The sequence below is a fragment of the Ciconia boyciana genome, chromosome 6, assembly GCF_034638445.1.
Source record: "Ciconia boyciana chromosome 6, ASM3463844v1, whole genome shotgun sequence".
In the NCBI taxonomy this organism is placed as follows: Eukaryota; Metazoa; Chordata; class Aves; order Ciconiiformes; family Ciconiidae; genus Ciconia; species Ciconia boyciana.
Genome location: NC_132939.1, coordinates 892,457 through 912,223, shown reverse-complemented (window position 1 = coordinate 912,223; position 19,767 = coordinate 892,457). Strand labels below are relative to the sequence as shown.

General features: G+C 47.8%; 1 protein-coding gene across 2 annotated transcripts in view; it reads left to right on the top strand.

The window, feature by feature from the left end:
• BAHD1 (bromo adjacent homology domain containing 1) overlaps window positions 1-19,012 on the top strand; it is a 41,106-nt gene extending 22,094 nt beyond the window's left edge. For both annotated transcript variants that reach the window (XM_072864909.1, XM_072864907.1), the window contains 6 exons: window positions 2,991-4,643; window positions 8,102-8,463; window positions 10,464-10,623; window positions 11,614-11,690; window positions 14,117-14,208; window positions 15,616-19,012. In XM_072864909.1, the coding sequence (XP_072721010.1) occupies window positions 3,008-4,643; window positions 8,102-8,463; window positions 10,464-10,623; window positions 11,614-11,690; window positions 14,117-14,208; window positions 15,616-15,805 (2,517 nt within the window). In that variant the 5' untranslated portion in view covers window positions 2,991-3,007 and the 3' untranslated portion in view covers window positions 15,806-19,012. The remainder of the gene's footprint in view (window positions 1-2,990; window positions 4,644-8,101; window positions 8,464-10,463; window positions 10,624-11,613; window positions 11,691-14,116; window positions 14,209-15,615) is intronic.
• The last annotated feature ends 755 nt before the right edge of the window (window positions 19,013-19,767 follow it).

Below are 19,767 nucleotides of genomic sequence, written 5' to 3'. Positions count from 1 at the left end.
CCTGTTCCACGCTGGAAGATGAGTCTAGCATTTGGACTTTGGAGTGGGAGGTGGATTTCTCTCAGTTCTAGGAAACGTATGTAGAAAAAAGGAAAAAGAAAAAAAATCAGTTTTCATTTCAGGTATTGCTACTTAAAGCATTCCTACCCTCAGGTTCCAGAAAAGATATTTTAATCAAGCTATTGTTTGTCTTGGCATTCCTTACAGGGTCAAAGAGGGAAGACGGTCACTGTGCTGTTAATGACCCTCTACTTCACTGTTGGAAAAATCCCCTTCCTTCAATCTCTACCAGACTTTTTCTAACTTTAGAGCAGATGTGGCATGAACAAAGTCATGTCTATAGTACTCGGTTTTTGGTAGATACTCTAACTCATTTGAAAGCGAACGGGCTATAAAGCCCCAGCAAGTGAAGGATGTGTGGCGAGTGGCCAGAAGGTCAGACTGCTGCTTGGGAAAGCTTGAGGAGAAAGAGGTGGCGGATGCTGGTTTTTAAGGGAAGCCACGGTTCTTTATTTTGGGGTTTTTACCTCTCTGAGCACTTCTGTCAGAGGCTCAGTCTCTCAGTGAGGACAACAGAAAATAGGATGAGAGTTGCAAGGAAACCACTGGTCCGTATAGCCTGGGAAAAGTTATCCTCCCCAGGGCATGGTTATATAGGATGCCTGGTCTACCACTGCCAAACCCCACTCTGCCTGATTTATTTTTTAAATTACAGTCTTTTGGCAAACCCCAGAGGTTGTGTGTAGTCAGTTTGGCCTCTTGTGCAAGAAGAATTCCAATTTTGGGGGAAATTGTCTATCTGACTTGGTAAGCATCCTCCTAATTTCCAGAACCTGTTTTTCTTATCAGAAGAACATGGATATACATAAATGCTTGCTCCCCACAGAGCACTCTTGGGCACTAGCCAAGGGAGGTATCCTGTGTGTAACGGGGTGTAAGGGGTCAGTTACCCCAAAACATGTCGGGAAGAGTCTGACTTCTAGAAAAGCAATGTGCGAACCACAGTGGTTTTCAATTCCTAAGTTTCTTTCAGTTACTGCATATATAAGCAAGTCAATTAAAACACATTGGGCTTATTTCAAATAGATAATCTAATTATCAGCTTGATTAAACCATATCAAACAAACAGTTCTTGTAATTTGGTAGCTTTGTTCTAATCACTGCAAAAGCAGTAGTAGCTTTAATTAAGAGCCTCAAAAGTGGCAGACCAGTGTCGATTGTGTCAATTGAGGGGCGTGCCAGCAAATACCTGATTGCAGGGAGGATTGAACTGCTCCTAGGTTGAGGCTAATGTGAAGACAGACTCTTTGGTGCCAATAAAGGGAATCTGACTATTTAATAAACACCATTAAAGGCAAGCGATTGTCCTTTTCTGCTGTTTCCAATGCTCAGATACAGGCTTAATTAAATCTATTCCAATATCACTCAATTAGGCTGACTTTTAAAAATGTTTCTAGGTTAGTATCACCTACCTGTATCCTTTCTTAGCGTTAGACCTACATCTTCTTATGTGAATGTGTGCTCCTTCACTGCAAAATTGCTTAATTCCTCAAATGCCTGACACAAGCCTGCTGCAGGTCACTTGCTGAAGTTGAAATGCAAGAGTACAAAGACATGGTAACCCTTCTGCTAAAAATGGAACAGGAAAACTAAAAATCAGGTTTCTTTTGCTGGATAACTCGGGAAGCCAACACATGGCTGAAGGGGGTCTCCGGACGGTGCTGTTCCTCTTGTATCGCTTGTTTACTAAATACTTAGATGCCAGTTAGTAGTAAGCTCCTACTCCTGGTGTGGCCAGAAAGCCTGGGATATGCTCGTTGCATGACTGTAGGTGAGCAGCCAGCCTCTGCTACTGATGCTTTGGGTGAAGGCAATCAGCAGTTGTCTCCATTTCTTCTGGGTTTGATGCTTCCTTCCCACCTTTCCGTGGAGACCTCTTGCGATGTATTGCTGGGAGGGAGCCATCCTCCTCCAGAGGCTGGCATGCCTTGTGCATTTGCAGGAAAAGTTCCCTCTTACGGTAAGTCAGAGCGGGACTGTTTCTGTAATGTTCTCCCTGGCTGGGGAAGTCCAGATGTGCTGAAGTTGTCCGGTCTGCCAGCGGCTTCATTAGGGTGCTGGGTGTTGGCTTGCTCAGCCGTGCCTTCAGCAAGGCAGTTCCTGTCCTGGGTGTAGATTCTTATCTCTTTCTTTTTATACTTTAGTAATTTGTGTTGGTTTTGAACAGTGACTGGACATAGCATCTAGATGAAAAGTCAGGAATGACATACAGATGAGTAATTCTTTTTCCTCGCACAAACATATTTTTAGGGCCTCTCTGCCGAACGTGATGATTTGGTTATTTAATGTCTACAACGTTTATAAAATGCAACTGTGGGGAACAACAACGGCAATGAGTAGCCAGGTTCTAACCTGCATAGGGATTTGCATGTATTTAATTTATTAATGTTGGCAGATCTCTGCTTAATAGACCGAGTTTACTTTTCACATGAGTAGGTGGACTTTTTGTTTTTCTTTTGTCTAATTGTTTCAGAAAACGACAATGAAACAGCCTGCCTGTATCAACATGCAAACAGTCAAATACCTGGGATTTATTTCTGCTGTATGCCCTGGACCAGCATTCAGATCGGCTTTAGTAGATTTGATGAGAATTTGTAACGTGTTAGAAACAGCATTGGTGTAACGGGGAATGTACTTGGACTGGGAGCTGGGTGAAACAGCTTTCTGGCCGTACCGTGGCTTTCCCAGCTCCTGTGGCATTTGCCACCGCCGCCTTGCTTTTAATTACTGTCATGTTCTATGGCTTAATATTAAACCACATCTCATTGCATCCTGTCTCTTAATTGGCTTAACTGGCCGTCACCCAAAAAGACTCTACTGTGTGTAGAAACAACCTTCCCCAAATATTTCCTAATTGGCAGTTGGTGCTTTGTGAGGAGATGGGTCCCTCTCAGCGATATTAATAGATGTTTTCTTCTGTTCGTTCTCAGGATTGGACATTGATCCTATGACGCATGCCCGGAAGAAACAACTTTTCCTTCTGAAACATCCAGCTGGTTCTGCTGGCCAAGCTTCATCACCAAAAGGCAGCAGGAGGATGGACAGGACCGAGGCAGAGTGTGGTGAGCAGAGAGACGGAGATGCCACCGAGGCTCTGAACTGTCAGAGTGGGTTTGTGGGGACGAACAAAAGCAAGAACTTGCATGAAGTGCGAAAGACGTACCCGCTGCGGAGACGTCTGCTCCCCTCGGTGAACAAAAAGACCTGCAAAGTGCTCCTCACCAGGCTGGAGGATGTGGCTGGATCTCTGTCGAAACAGACCCAGAGCTGTAAAAAAAAGGACCTTCCCAGTTGGATGGAGGATTTGGGACCTGCTTTGTTCTCTGAACAAGTTCAGCCTGTGGGAGCAGGGAAGAGTGATTCATCTGGGGAAAAGTGCACAATAACTTATCCAGGGACAGAGCAAGACCTTGATACTGCTCCTTCAGAGCCCAGGAAACGCAGGCTGGCCTCGCTGAATGCAGAGGCAGTGAACAATCTGCTTTTTGAACGGGACGATGGCTTATTATCAGGCAGGCGTTTTCGGAGAGACTCCGTTAAAGCTGGTGGAGACTGTACCGTTAAGAGCTTGCATTGCAAAGCTGGCGACAACTGGCCTGCGTTGGAAAAAACAGCTGTGAAAACAGGTAAAGGAAAAAACCGACATGAGCCCAGTCAGAAATGCAATAGCTGTGACCATTCACTGGATGAGGTCTTTGATGATGGGACAAAGAGGGAGGATGGTGCCATCTCCTATCATCCCACCCCAAAGAGACTGGCCAGCCTGAATGCCGTGGCCTTTCTGAAGCTGACCCATGAGAAAGACCAACCCCTGAAGCAGAGGAGTAAATCGGATGGAGAGGGCAAGTCTGAGAACCACTGTTCAAAATCTACGCTCAAATGGGCCAAAGCTGGTAGGAAGAATTGTGTCAAGTCCAAGAAGGAAATGGCTAGCTTAAAAATGGAAGGCCAGCATGGCTGGCGAGGGCTCACTCTAGGCGCTTTTGGGAAAAGAGAGCAGCGGGACTCCTCTAGGCTCTACGGGATGACAGAACCCATCCCTTATGAGTCGCTGTCTAGCTCCTATGCTAGCACAGAGCGTTTCTACCACAGACTGCCTTTGCTTATGGGTGGACAAGCTTCCATGAAGCCGGAGTACGGAAGACCCGGAGAGAAATCCCCGACCCCCAAACAGGAATTTCATCAGCCTTCCTTTCCCGTGCAGCAGTTCCCTCCCTTGCCTGTGCCCGGAAATCACACGGATTGTGGATGTCTCTATGAATCCTCAGATCTGACTCCGTTGAATGGGTTTTACGTTTATTATGGCCAAAGTGGATACAGTGGCTACTCTCACTGCTCTGTTTACCCCAAGGACGAGCTTTCGCAATCGGCTACCTGCGAGGGGCTCTTGGTATCGCCCGGTTCCTTGCCATCAGGTGCTCATTTCCAGCCGCTCCACTGGTGTAACTCTCCGTACTGTTGTGGAGAAGGCACGGCGATTAACAGTTACAGCGTCTGTGGAGTCGTGCATGTGCCAGAGGGCAGGATTAGCAGTGTGCATGCAGGACGGAACAGCTACCCCTACAAAATGCCTTTTGCAGCAGGTAAGGCGCAAAGTGCGAGCAAATCTCGTTCAGCATTCCTAGGAGAAGAGGGCTGGTTCGGCGTGGTGGCTAATGAAAGTATCTCGTTGCCAGGAGGCAAGCTCCCTCCGCACGTGGTGCGTCTCAGCTTGGCAGCCGAACTGTGGCTCGGAAGGAATCCGCGTTTCACCTCCCCTTCCCCCATTTTTAGCCCTGAGGGTTTTTCCCACTGAAAGGTCTTATTGGTGTGGAAAGCATAGAATCGGTGAAAGGATTTGGGCACTGAGAAGGTGACTCATGACTTGTCATGCTGGAGCTAACCGCTTAGCTTTGATCGTGTAGAAGGAGTGGTTTTTAGTTCCTACATGCTCTGCAAGGCTTCTCGCCATCCTGCTGTGCTGCTCTGAGCGGAGGGTCTAAAGCACATTGGGCTGAGTTACTCCTCTGTTCCCAAAAGCTCCCTCTCGGGACTGAAGCATCCTTGCAGAGCGGTGCAAAGAAGCAGGCATTGCCTCGGTCATTAGACTCTTACTGGTGCAAGCTGTATGGGGGATGCAGTCTCTTAAGATTTTATAGATCAGATCTGGCAGGGCTGTCTAGCAATTCAGCTTGAGTCTACTGTTTGGACAGATGCTTGAATTTCACTGTGGTGATAGAAGTGCTGGGTATGCTGTTAGTTTGGTGAGTAGCGGTCCCATCTTTGCTCTTAAACAATGTCTGAAAATGAGAACAAGTGACGGTGCAAGAGGTGATGTGGTTATTTGCCTGGCTGTCTTCTGTCCCCTGTCTGTCTTTCAGAGTTTGTCCTCCAGTGTGCTTTATCTTGCAGCTTTGCCTTTGCTATTGAAAAATATCTTTTGAAATATTTAAAACTGGATTGTTGTGTGGGGGTTATCAGACACCAGTACTTTGTATAAAAGCCATCCTGCTAGGCAGCGCTGTCGTTTGCAAACGGGCACGGTCTATAGACGAGGCTGCTGCTTCAGCTGCTGGGAGCGTACACATCAGTCTTGCAGTTAACCACGTGTTCGAGTCAAAAGGAGGCATGGCTTATCCACTTAAAACAGATTTTCAGGTAGGTGGATGAAGTTTTGGTTCAGCGCTCTGTTTGAGCGAGGCTTTTTCATCTTCCATGGTAGGAAGCTGCTGAAACTCAGGAGCATTTGGTTGAAGTATAATTTCCATTTTCCCTAAATATCCCCGCTGTCACAGTGCTGCTTCCTACGGTAGCAGCTAGACAGTGTTCACTAGTGGCTTCAATGCTCTTTAAAATTGAACGCTTGCAAGACAACTAGCTCAGCAATGTGTTCTTGTCTGACAGTTTTCTGTGTGGTGCCCTGAGGTCATGTCAGTCTACTTTGTTCCTGAAATTTTGTATGCCGGTGCCTCTAACTTCGTGCAACCAGAAGGATGCAGGCGGTGCAAACAGTGTTTTTTGGAAGTTCAGCCCTCCCTGCTGGGAGGTACTTTCTCATGGTGCTGGCAGGGGCAGTAGTGGTTCCAGGGGCATGTATTTACTAGCGGTGTGTCACCCCGCTGCTAACATCTTTCTTGGTGTAGGTTTGTAAGTGGCAAGATAATTTCATTTTCTAGCACGTTTTTTTGGATGAGGTGCATTCTGGGTTAAAGCTGACTAAGTGTAAATGCTTCACTGATCCTGATTTCCTTCCTGTGAGCAACGTTGATTTGAAAGCCTACAACATCAGAATAATTTAGACTTTGTTTTGCAGATTGAAGTGTATAAGGAGGTCTCCTAGAATATTAACAGGGACTTACACTTAGGCGTTGATTGTTATATATGTGTGCGCCTCTGAAATCTCATCCATCCCTAGAGTGGGTTATTTTAGTGAATTAAAGGAGTACTTTGGCTGGAAGCAGCAGGCTCCCATCTGAGAGCACTGGTATGAGGGGATCCAGCTTGACGTGTCGCATGCCTTGTGTTATATCTGTCTTATTTGGTGTGTTTGAGATGTTCATATGGAAATATCGGTGTCTGTTTGGTACAAATCAAGGGATCGGGCTGTAATCTTGAGCAGTTGTGGTCTGCCATCCGTGGGGGAGAGGCATTGCTTTCCCCGTCCCACGGATGGTTTGCAGCGTGCAATTTGAAGGCAGGGTGGTGGGGATGAGATCGGGCAGGCTGTGAGAGATGCATTAGCCCCAGCACCGGTGGAGGGGCTGGAAGTGTGTGCAACCAAGGAAGGAGTCCTGGGGGTGCCAGCAAGGCCAGGTCTGCACTACTTTCGTGAAGTTTAGTAGATACTCTTGTGAAGCTTCAGCCTTCTGTAGTTCAAGCTTGAAAACTGTTTTTGTAAGCAAAATACTCAAGACGTGATTCACTGCTCTATGGGTCCTGTGCCTGCCAAGGCCAGGCAGGATACCTGAACTCACATCCTGATGTCTTGGCTCGCTGAGGGAGTTGCTGCGGCATTTGCTGCTCAGGGTCAGCAAAGTCTGTGACGGAGTGTAGCAGCCCTCACGCTTGCAGTTCAGCAGCGGCTTTGTTGCAGCCCTCTTGGGGAAGGTCAAGTGGGAGACAGGAGGCGATAACTTCCTGTTATGGCGAGGGGATCTCAGCAGTTACTTAGCTGGAGCTTGGTGACTTCAGATGTTTTTTCACTTTTAGATTTTTTTGCAGCTCTGCAGCAGTGCAATCCCACAGATCTGCTAGGCCATGCTCCGGTCTGGAGGCATCTCCTGGGGATTGCCTGAAGCTGCCCTTTGTCACCCCAAAAAGCACTGATTTAGGGAATGGGGGTGTGTTGTATATTGGTCTGGGAGCTTTCTTCCTGCTGACGATAGGTAATTCACATCTGACTTGCTCTTCTGCCAGACACGTTGGCCTGGGTTGAGGGCTTGTTTTGTGACTCCTGGAGTGGTGTGAGGTGTTCTGGGATGCTTTTGAGAGGCAGCGTCAGCTGACTTACTAACCTGTTGTGGCTAATGCGTCTGCTTTAGGGACACGGTTTTGCTGAAGGCAGCAGTGTGCATCATCTTACATAGCGTTGTTCCATGTTGCTTCATATTTCTGAAGTTAATTCAGAGAATCTTCTCAATTTTCCCTGATTAGTAGATTTTGGCTCTTTGAAAGAAGCTGGCTGCTTCTGCTAGTGTGGTTTAATCCTTCCCATCGTTTTGATAACCTTTTATTTCTTTTATACGTATTGACAGGCTGGAGCTGCTTTGGACACTGGCCAGCCTTATGTGTATTACTGGCTGGCATTACTTCGGGGGATTTCAGATGGGTTTGTTGTAGTGCAGTGTCATCGGCAGCAACATATTGGAGCATCGCAGGCTTAGAAATATCTTTGCTTTTAGAATCCAGTGACAGTGCAAAATGAAATTACAAGGTGAAGAGTCTTTACTGCTATGATGCAATAAGGGGAATTTCAGGGGAAAGCGGTGGTAGTTTGGGCTGGTCTTGGTTGTGTAGTCATATTTCCAATGAGATACATGCCTCTCTTCTTCCCTTCTGTTAGAAGGCTGCAAGTCTCTGGACCAGCTGAACCTCACAATCCCTGTGGCAGGACACCCCGCGTCACCTGCCCACCCGCTCTCAGGATGTCCTGTACCCAGCGTGCCACCAGCTGCAGAACCCGTTCCTCATCTGCAGACTCCCAACTCTGACCCTCAGACCATGGCCCGAGAATGTCCGCAGAGCTCAAAGCCTCCCAGCGGCTCCAAATCCGGTCTCCGAAATACTACGGGCTGTCTCCATGCCTCTGATAGCAAAGCAGCGGGAGGTCATTCCCATCCAAAGCAGCAACGCATTAGCAGGCGGAGAGCTACCAATGGCTGGATACCCGTTGGCACAGCCTGCGAGAAGGCTGTCTACGTCGTGGTAGGTGTCTGTGGATCGCTGGTTTTTGTGTCTGTACGGCTATACCCATTTGTGCAGCTTCAGGGGACTAAGATCATGAAGGCTTGAGAGCATTTTGGGTCTTGCTTCAAGGTGGAGATGGTCACTAGATGCCATCTAGAACCTCCTAGACAAGCAAATAGTGCCTCTTGGCTGGGTTTCGAGGACAAGCTGCTCTTGGCTTTGTTTTTCTCATGTGCCCTGGTATTACCTTGCACAGCATGACAGGCGGTTTGGAAAGGAAGGAAAACCTGCTACTCCTGTGCTAGCATCAGCTGAAATGCCATGATGATGAATACTTCTGGCTTTGGCATTTGCAAGGGTGGCACCTGTTGCACCTGTGAGTCCATCCTACAGCGATAGCGTCCTCCAGCTTCTTCCTCCTGGGTTAGGGCAAACCTGTTTGAGAAAATGAGGGAGGTTTTAGCCTTGTTATAAGGAGTGGTTGTCCAAAGGTAGCTCTCGTAAGGTGGTTGTTCTCACTGATGGTGTCTAGCCCAGCAGGGATCTCCCAGAGAGCACAGAGAACTGAGACGGTATCTTGGCTCCCAGATGGAATTTTTCTAGCACCCAGTATCCCCCTTCTTGTAACTTATCTGGTGGCGTGGCCAGTCGCTCCTTCGAGGATTTCTTGTCTGCACTTTCCCATTTGTCGTGTTCAGGGGCAGAGACTGGCTCCTGCAATATGGGAGATTTCCTGCCAGAAAATTTAATTAACTACAGTAAAGTTCACTTCAATTGAGAGAGAAGGCAATATCCTTCATGTTATTAAAACATAAGAGCTGTGGACTTGAAATCTGGACTCACATGCTGTCTGGGAAGGTGGGACAAGGCGTTGAACTGCTTACAGTAAATGTCAGCAGCAAGGGGAGCTGTGGTCCAAGCGGACTCGTCTGTGCTGCCGCTTGGTGTGGTGGTATAACTTCAGGCTGCTGAGAGCATTGCCTAGGACAGGTTTTGTAGCTTCAGCTCTTCGGGCTGTGTACAGGTACCAAGGGCTGTGCCAGGATGAAGCCCGTGAAAGCCAGAGACGGGCCTCTTGCCTCTGTCGCTCAGACTTTGACACCTTCAAAGGAGCAGTGCACCGTTAATCTCCTTAAGTCCTGGCATGTAATGCTCCTGATTTTGCCTGGGCGATCTGGCAGGAGGTTAAACCCATCCTGCTCAGGCATTCTGAAATGAGTTTTCAGAGCAAAAATAAAACTCCCTAGTTTATAGGCCAAAAAGTGAACATTTTGTCATGTTAGAGGGTACAAAGGAAATGTTAGCAATCTCGTTAAGGAAAGCTTTATGCCATGGCCTCCCTGCCATTCCCTGCCCTGTTTGTGAAATATTTCATGTTTTGTTTGTTTTCTTACAATGTTTGTATTGGAGAAATGCGTAGCATTCAAAATATGCCTAGTTTTCTGTGCCTTTGAATGGGAAGGAAATGCACACCTCCAGGTAGGCAGATAAAATGGTGATTTTTCTGAAGGTTGGTTCTTTTGCATGCAGAATCGAAGGAGCAGTTGTGTTTTAATTTGAAATAAGGGTGTTAATTTCAGAAATAGGTGCTTTTGTGAGACTTGCTGTCCTGCTGGTGAGCTGCTCCTTACTGCCAGTGCTATGTAGGAGAAGTAGTTGTGTTTTGCTTTATTTGAAAACGATGGCCACGTATGACCTGCGAGCACTCGGATGCTATTCCTCAGTGAACTTTCTTTACCTATGAATGCCCTTCCCGTAGAAAAAGTAATCCATTTGACCTGATCTCTGTTGTTATAAACCAGCCTGGTGGGAATAGAGATGCCACAAGTGGTCTTATGCTGTATGACTTCTCTTGGAGATCTGTTGGAGTGGAAGCACTTAGCTCTGAGTAGGCTTAGGCAAATTTTTAATTCGCAGCAGGACCAAAGGAGTCTTGGATTGGGGTAGCAAACAATAAACTAACTCTTTGCCTGTACGCTCAGGTTGCTTTATTTTTTGTGTGTGTTCTAATGATATAGAATGAACCAGAGCCAGCTGTTCGCAAGAGCTATCAGGCTGTGGAGAGAGATGGGGAGATTATCCGGGTACGAGATACTGTCCTCTTGAAATCAGGACCCCGGAAGAAATCTATGCCATACGTTGCGAAGATATCGGCACTGTGGGAAGACCCCAAAACAGGTACGGTGCCAAAAGAGTATGTCTTGCCTCTGTGCTTGACAGATGAGGGTGAGCTGGAACTGAGGAAGTGATGGATCTCAGGAGAGCTGTAAGCTTGTTAGGGTACTCCACTGCTGCCAGACCGGGTGATGAAGAGGAAGAGATTAGCTCCATGGCTTTCGTTCAGATTGTTCCAGGAACTGAAATGCTCTTTAATCACTAGCCTGGGACCGGTAATCAAAATCTTCCTGGTCGTGAAAGCACATAATATCTGCCAAGTGCCCATCTTAGCAACGATCTCCTGTATTATTTCATGGCAGCAGACATCTCAGGAGCTGCTGTTTACTCAAATGCTCTATCCAACATCTGGGCTGGGAGTTGGTGTGGAGCACGGGCTTATCTGCAGAAGCTCTTGATGGGACCTGAGTAGAGGTGGTGATTGGAGTAGTATGGTTTTGATGTTAAGGTCCTGTGTCTGACTAGCGATACCTGAGCCAAGGAAGCTGTGCCAAATGTTGTAAAGTGCAGGTCTTGCTTAAAAGTAAAAAAAAAAAAAAAAAAAAGGAAGTGATCAGCATGTGGTGAGGCCCATCTTGGTCATGTCATCCTGTGACAGCAATTCTGGCGTTAACCTGGGAGTTAATGCTGCAAGTACCGAGCTTTGGATGAACCTCTTTTCCAGCCTGTGGTCTGACAGGATACTTTTTTCAGCTGGAAGCATTTGATTTTTGTATCTTTCTTTTTTTTGTGCCTGACTGACCTCTTTCTGACGATGTAACACAAGTAGAAGGGGGTGAAGGTGTAATGGAATAGCAACGTGACCGACTTCATACAGCTTCTCGCTGTAACAAAAGGACACCTAGTTCAGCATGAAATATTTATCATGGCACAGCTGCCTACGTGAGCGCTATGGGAATGAAAGGGATGAAGCAGGAGGAGGAAGCTGGATATTAGTGGGAAAACACTACGAGAAAACCGAGGCTTGACATATTTTAATAAATCTTCTTGCAGGGGAGCTGATGATGAGCCTCCTGTGGTATTACAGACCGGAGCACACTCAGGGAGGCCGCAATCCCAGTATGCACCAGGTGAGCCATCCGAATGCGAAACCCGGGGCGAGGGTATCCTGGTATGGCTGTATTTCTGCAGGAAGAGGGGATTAGCCTGAGTATCTCCCTGCATTCCTGGGTGGCCTCAAACTCAGGGGGCTGAGCTTCTGTTTTGAGTAAAATGAAGCTGTCTCTTGGCTGTGATGCAGCTGTTGCCAGATGTGTAGAGTGGTGGTGTCCTATATATGGGCTTTCCCCAATTTATTATCATGCGTAGAAACTCTGGGCTGTAAGAGAAACTGCTACGTTCTTTATGCAGCCACCTCTGTTAAGTTTTAACGTTTCTCCCTTTAATCTGAGAAAATCCTGGGCATTAAGTGAAAAGTTGTTTTGACTGCTACCTTAGGAGTAAGGAAGAGTGAATTTGTACTGAATCAGGATCAGATGCCTTTCCAAAAAGGGCATTCTAATTCACCCAGAAATGCAGAGCTCAGTGCCAAAGCTCCTGCTGCAATTCTGCAGGACATTGGAGTACCTGTATCATGTGCTGCCTTTTCATCATAAATTCCTTAATCTGCTGCTTAAACTCCTTAAACTTGCTTGTTTTGTGCAGAAACATGGATGCATCATCCTTCCCCTGTATAGATTTATGATGAGAATTAAAGACTGACTCGAGGATGTTGTGCCAGTATAACAGAGTTCGCTTTTTAAAGGAAAAAATGTGTGAATCATTATGACTTCACACCTTGCTCTGCTTTGCATGGGCTTGTGTTGGGTGACAGAACAAGCTGTTTTTAAACTGGGAATGGAGAATGTACTGCTCTTTTCAACTCACCAAAATACTTGGTGCCTTTTTGCTTTTTTTACTTTTTTAAATAAAAGGGGAGGGAGGGGGTGAGAGCAGGACGGGGGACCAGCCGGGGAATTGTACCTGCTGGACTTGCAGGGCACAGATGAGTTTCTAAACCAAAATGTGGTACCTTATAGTTTTCTGGTCCGTAAATGAAGCGTGACTGTATCCAGTTGCATTTTAGTGTAGAGTGCCAGTAGTCTGGCCAGGAGGAATTAAGCCAGTTTTGTGCACACCTGCTTAATTACACAAGACCTCAAATGAGAGAGTGCTGTTTGGGCTGAGTAGCTGGGAAGGGCTTGCCAAAGATGACTCGGATAGTTTTGATTTAAGGAGTAGACCAAAACCCCAATGTGCAGAAGCAAGGTGTGGCATTTTCAGTTTCTCTGATGGAGCATGTCCCCAGACGGTGACCCTTTTGTGAGTCTTTCCTTCCAGCCTCCTTCCTCGGGGCTGTGAGCAGAAACAAAGCCTGCAGGTAATGCTTCCAGACTTGTGCAGAGCGTCCTTATTCCCAGAGATCATCTTTGCTGATCTAACCACACCTGAAATTCTTTCAAATGGCTCTGTCTGGGTTGCCCCATATCTAACCAATCCTGCCCGCTGCAGAGCCAAGTTTCCTAAATTACCCTGGGAAAAAAGGCTATTGCTACTTCCCTCACTAAACCAGCCTTTTTAATTGAATTGGGATGAGGAAAGGGTTGGAAAAGAACAGTTTCCTTTTAGCTTTGATAGAGAGGTGGATTAGAAAGACTGGTCATGTGTCAAAGGGTAGTAGTAAAGACAGCAAAGTGCTCTTCAACCTCCATTTCAATTCTTAGCTGTACAAATGAATTAGAAGGGTTTCCAGCAGAGGAAGGGGAAAATGAATGAAGAACATCCCTAGGAGCTCAGAGGAATGTGTGGGTGGGGAGCGCTGTGACCTCCTGCCTGCAGGAGCGTTGCTCACTGGCTTCTCTGGTTGCGGTCTGAAGGCTCCTTCCACATGGAGTCTGTGCACAAAGGCAGATTTTGGATAAGTTGGAGCAAAGGCACCTCTTGCAGAGGTTTTTCACTTTCTGAGCCTCTGCAGTACCTCCCCTGATGGACTCAGCCTTCCTCCCTCTTACCTTTCTCGTTGTCATTCCCAGGCATCACAATAGTGCTTTCAAAATGCTGCTTTTATTTTTTCTTTTTCCAGTGCAGCATTGCAAAAGCTTATCTCCTGGGACACTTCTCAGTGGTGGCCACAAGCTGTCTGTCGTCCCCAGGAGGAAAGAGGAGGCTGAGTGGTGTAGCTGGTAGTGGCCTTGCTGCTGAAGCGCTTTTGTAACAGCAGTATGTGTGGGATTTGGACGCTTGGCCTCACAAAGTGTGTTGGGCGGTGTTAAATGATGGGAGAACTCTTAATGCTTTGCTCACGTGTTGCTGGATAAAATTCTGGTGCACACTATAAACAGGTCCCAAAACACCTGGAAGGTGTCTGGATTATGTGAAATACTGGCTCTAAAGAGTATCTGGTAGGAGTAGGCTTTGATAGACTCCCCTTTAAGGTGATGGGTGAAGGTGTGGAGCTGGCCCTACCTCCCTGGGGCTCCTGGCCAGCTGGGTGACCTCTTCCTTCCTTCTCTTGCAGAATGAGATCTTTGCATCCCGGCATCAGGACGAAAACAGTGTTGCCTGCATAGAGGAGAAATGCTACGTGCTGACCTTTGCAGAGTACTGCAGGTAGGTGGTGCTCTTAACTTGCTGCTGTTCCCCAGACCTTCATCTGTCTCCAGCTCTTGTCACTCTTCCCATTTCCAACCATCACCCAGCAGAACTGTCCCAGCCCTACAGACTTTGGTCTAGCTGGAGCTGGATGAGTTATGCTCGCTCTACGTACAAGTTCGGTACTGCAGTCTGTGAGTGCTTCTTCCACTCTAGATTCATTACGTGTCTGTTTTGTGTAATATATATATATATGCTTTAAGGGGCTCAGAAATGTTTGTACTTGTATGACCTTGGTACCACAGCATGTGGACATCAGTGGAGGACAGTGCAGGAAAACCCATAACTTGGAGCTTAAATATAAGCAAGGCAGGAGATCATTCTATATATCTATCCCCTATGGTACACAGGTGCCATAGCTAGCCAAAAAGCCTGCTGATATACTTTTGTCAGTGTTGCTGCTAGACACTAATGTACGTGCTCGCAGATCTGGGTGTTTCGGCAGCAGCATCGCTCAGCGTAGTGACTAAGGCTTTTACTGTTACGCTCTTGCTGACGGAATTGAAACTTTATCGGTAAGAACTTCCGAGCATCCATATTCAAGACTGCCATCCTTTGATGGATGGATGGATGCGCAGAGCAGAATGAAAAGAGGGGTTGAATGGACACAAATCCATAATGCAAAACAGTGCTTTAAATCTCTTTGGTTTTGCTGGGTGCATCTTGTTGACTCTGCAGTCTTACCACGGGGGGATTGTTGAAGCCCTAATGCACTCTTAGTCCTCCTGCTCCTAGCCTAGGGCTCTGCTGTTTGAATTTCTAAAAACAAACTGTTTTACAAACTCTTCATAAGCTGAATTTTGCTCTTTCTTTTGAAAACTCTAAAAAAACTAACAAACAAAATAAACAAAACCCCCAAAAAAACCCCTAAGCTTTGGATCAAGCAGCTCATTTCCTTCCTAACAGCCCAGTCCTCTGGAATAGCTATTGGCAGGAATTTTTTCATGCTGTTGTGGGCAAGGTCACCTTTGAGAGATGTTCCCTGAAGGCATCCAGAATTCTTCGTTTGCCTAAACAACAGCCTGATGCATAAGCCTTTTCTGGGGCTAATTAACAAAAACGAAGCCAAAGTAGTAAAAGCAAGGTGGATTAATTGCAGTCATCTTTTGTACTGTACGGCATCCACCAGTATAGAAATTTAAACTGTTGTGCTGCTTCCTACAGTTCAGGGTGGGATCAAAAGCAATAGCTACTTCACGTCCCTCCTCTTGAGCAAAGCTTAAGTCTCGTCCGCACGCCTCCCCTTCCCCTTCCATCCCTTGTCCTTGGGCAGCCACGGTTGTGGCTTCTGGTGAGACAGACTGCCACAAACAGTGGAAGATGAAACAAGTTCGTGCTAACTCTTTTAATGTAATTGCGTTGCAGATTTTGTGCCTTGGCAAAGCGTCGAGTCGAAGGGATCCCAGGCAGGAAAACGATTATGGTTCCTCCCTCGGAAGAGTACTCCACACCTCTGCACCGCAAGGTGCCTGAGGACACTGACCCCGAGCTGGTTTTCCTCTGTCGTCATGTCTACGACTTCAGACACGGGCGCATCTTGAAGAACCCGCAGTAGCACCATTCTTCAGTCGGGCTGCGGTGAGGATGAGTGGCACCGGAGAGCTGACGGCAGGCTCACGGTCTGGGACATCTGTGCACTCTCGACGACTTACCTTGTGCTGCTTGCAGACGAGAGCGCCCAGCACTCTTCCCTCAGACTGAAAAGCGTGCGCAGGAGCAGATCCCTGTGGAGGAAGGCAGCAGTTGAAAGCACAGCACTTCATTAAAAGCATAAATGAAAATATATACATATAAAATAAATATATGTATATAGATATAGGTACTTGCATATGTAAATCTATATCTATATATGTATCTAGAGATGCATATATTGGGAGGGGTTTGCAGGGGATAAAAGCCAGTAAACTGAATCCAGAGCCATCGCTAGTGGGAATGGTGGAAAGGTGCAGGAGGGATGCTTTGGTGCATTGTATGAGTCAAGCTGTGACAGTTCTGTGGTTTTCATGCCCTGATGTGAAGTGTGAGGACTGAGACCAGTTCCTTGGCAGAGCACAGGAGAGTCTCCTTTGTCCCGCAGGACAGACTGTGAGGATTCCCAGTGGGTGAGAGCTGCTTCAAAATACAACCGTTGCTTTGGAAGCTACCTGGATGCAGAGTGGCCTTGTGTCGTGCTTGAATAGGTTTTGCTCCGTCAGGGGAAGAGGTGACCCCTATTTTCCCTCATCTTTCTCTTCCCCTCACCTCGCTGTTCTGTGATTTCACCGCCTGGACTGGGGCTTGGCAGCCAGGCTTGGAAACCCGCTCCATCGCAGAGCAGAGGGGGAGCCGGCAGGATGGTAGGCTTTACATCCCAGTGCCATGTTACGGAGAGCTGCGCGTCTGGCGCAGATGCCCTGACCTTGCCCCGAAGGATCTCGTGCCCCGTGAAGCACAGTGCCAGCAGGCGTGCGTCGCTCTGAAGCTGGGAGCACACAAAGTGGGCTCCGCTGGTGAGAACTATGTTTTCTCTTCCGAGTATTGCTCTTTCTCTGATGGCTTAGGGGGCCGTAGTGATAGAAGTGGGTTTACTATTTCTTCCCAGTTTGTTTTCCTGTAATGTTGTTTACAGTCCCTGTTTAACCCCTGCGTCTCCAGTGGGAAGAAGCTAGAGGCTGGAGGGTGAAATGGCAAACCCTTTTCTTGAGTGTCTTTGGCTTTTTTAAATTTTAACCCCTCTCCCCTTATGTGACTGTCCTGACCCTGGGTGTACTGTCAAAGCCATCAGCAGTGCTGTCTCAGCGCTGCCTTGCAGCCTCCCCCCCTCCAAACTCATCCTGGCATCCGAGCAAGCTCACCAAAGTGGCTTTGTGGCTCCTGAAAGGAACTGAGCATTGGGAAAGGTTTGCATCAACAAATGCAACCCGAGCCCCACAGATGTTGCCTCTTGCCTTACATGTATAGATCCTAGATAGACGTTAGTTTATCTTAACGCAAACTGTTCAAGTTAATTCTAAAGCAAACCAAAGGACAGTGTAACAGTCCCTTGAGTCACTCGCACCAAGCTGGGAGTCCATTTCTAGATTGCACTAACGTAAAGAAGGAGAATCAACATCGTCTCAGCCCACGTTCCTGCTGGCTGGAGTCACTCCTTGAAACTAGGGATCTGCATTTTTCTGGTCTTTTGGGGCTTCTGAACTCGTGTTAAATGGTGGAAGTGTTCATACTGCTTTAATGTTGTCCTGTCAGTGGAAGTAGCACTACCTGTACTCTCTGCGGACGCTGGCATGGTGGGAACAGAGGGCTTGTTGGCTTGCTCTGACGGCTGCACGCCTGCCTGGCCTGGAGAGAAAACCCCACAGCATCAAATCCGTTATGTGGAAATAGTTTGTTAATGCAGGAGTTCTCCAGGGATTTGCTCTACATACCAAAGAGGGGAACGTGTCTAGAAGACGATGAGTTGAGAGGAGGTGACAAGATCTGGCACCCGCCACAGCGGGCGAGCAGGGCACACGTGTCCCTGCTGTCGGTGGACAATTCCTGCTCAGTGTTGCAGAGGATGCTGGAAAAGCCCTACTTATTTTTGCCTGCGTAGCCCAGGGGAAAACAGCCAGCTCCAGGAGGTTTGATCCTAGGGGAGCAAGCAAGAATTTGCGGGTGAAGCATCTTATCTCATTTATACCTCAAGATACTGTTAGTGTCAAAGTAATTGCGCAGATTTCTCCTTAACAATTAACTTGGGCACTGGTGGTCTCTTGGAATGATGCGGTTGGGCTGCTGATAGGGTGCTGCTGCCTCAGGACGGGAGTCGGGAGCGCTTCTGGGGCTCTCGGCTGAAAGTGCCATGGGGGTGCAAGGAGGTGTTGGAGAAAGCGGTCTCTGCTACTGGGAGAGGACACGAAGTGGCTCCCCTCCTTAGCAGGGAGGGAGGATGCTGGAGAAGCGGAGCTGCTCCTGCCCATCGCAAAGAGGGGATGGTGGCCGCCCAGTGCGGGAGGGGAACGGAGCAGCTACACCCCGGGGCCGTGGCGCACGATGGCGGCGTGGAGGGTGACGGGAAGCCCTAAATGCACACGCTTGACCCGGTAGGGACTCCTTTGACACCCAGCCTGAAGCAGGCAAGCTGCCTGCGGCCGCCTTCCTCTAGCAAAAGTGCTGTCAAATGCAGGATGCTTCAAGACCCACCGGCCAGGCGCACCCTGAGCAGTGCTGCACAGTCAGGGAAGGGTTTGAAACCCAGCCTTGGAAACCACAGTAACTCGCTGAAACTCCTTCTGAGCCCTCTCCCCCTGGCTCCCACCTTTGTCCTGGCTCCTCTCCAGGTAGAAGAGAAGTTGTACTTGCCCTGGGTCTGGAATGGGCTTTGGCCCGTGACTGGAGAGGACAAATCCTGACTCTTCTCATGTTAGAATCTGCTTCAGGCCAAGAACATTGTTCGAGATTCACGTGGTTGCTTATGCTGTTGTGCAAACAGCATGTAAATGAAATGTCTTATCCATAATGAAAATATTTCATGCTTTTTTAATCTATTAGATATGGAAATATTTTTTGAAACTGAAAATGCAGTCGGTAGAATTTAAATTGAAACGTAATACATGTAAAATATATTTTAGTTGATAATTTTGTAAAATGCACTTTTTTGTGTCTCTACCCTGGTTTCCCAGATCTGTATTTCAGTGTTTACAGATGGAATGAGAACATTCCCTATACCCTCCTTCTGTGAGAAAGATATATTAGAAGTAATTCTTAAAAAATAAATTTGAAAAATCGTATTGATTTAGAAAACAAACCAGTGCTGCGCTGTCCTTCTCTTCCTCGCCTGAACTTTCCACTCGGACCCGGTGGGCTGCAGGAGTCAGAAGTGCTCGGAAGGTGCCCGTGTGGCAGCAGGCTTGGGTGCTCAGCGTCTTGGGGTGAGCGATCTGGACGCAGCCCAGAGATGAGCTACTGCTGGGTTTTCCGGTGAAAATGGAGCAAGTGGAAGGAGGATCGGCTGGGGGTTGACTTACTTTTTGCCAGTCTGCTCTTGACAGCTGCTGTCACAAGGTATATTTAAGTCTCTGCCTTTCAGGCAGGGAAGGTGTTGGTGGCAGAGCTTGTCTCTGCAAGGCTTGGTGTATCGGCCCGTGCTTTAGGAACCCTGGAGGAAAGCATTTTGAAATGTTGCTTTTGGAAGAGCATCTCACTTGGAGTGCTGTGTCTGGAAGCCGGCTGTCAGCTCCTTTGGTGGCATCGCCATCAGCTTCTGCTATCAGCGTGTCCCAGCCCCGTGGCACCGAGCGCTACCCACACACCGAGGACGGGTCCGACAGCCGCGCGGTCTACACAGACATCCCAAAAAGGCAAGGAGCAGCCCAGGCGGGACCAAGAGTGGAGAGGAATAAAATAACCTTGAAATCGTGCAGCGGGGTCAGCACCTCTGTGGGGAATGGGATGCCCGATGGAAACGTCTGCATTTAAATGCAGGTGAGAGCTGTCTGCCGGCGCTGAGCTCGGGGCGCTCACGGTGAGCGGCAGGCCTTGGGGTGCAAGGCCGAAGTT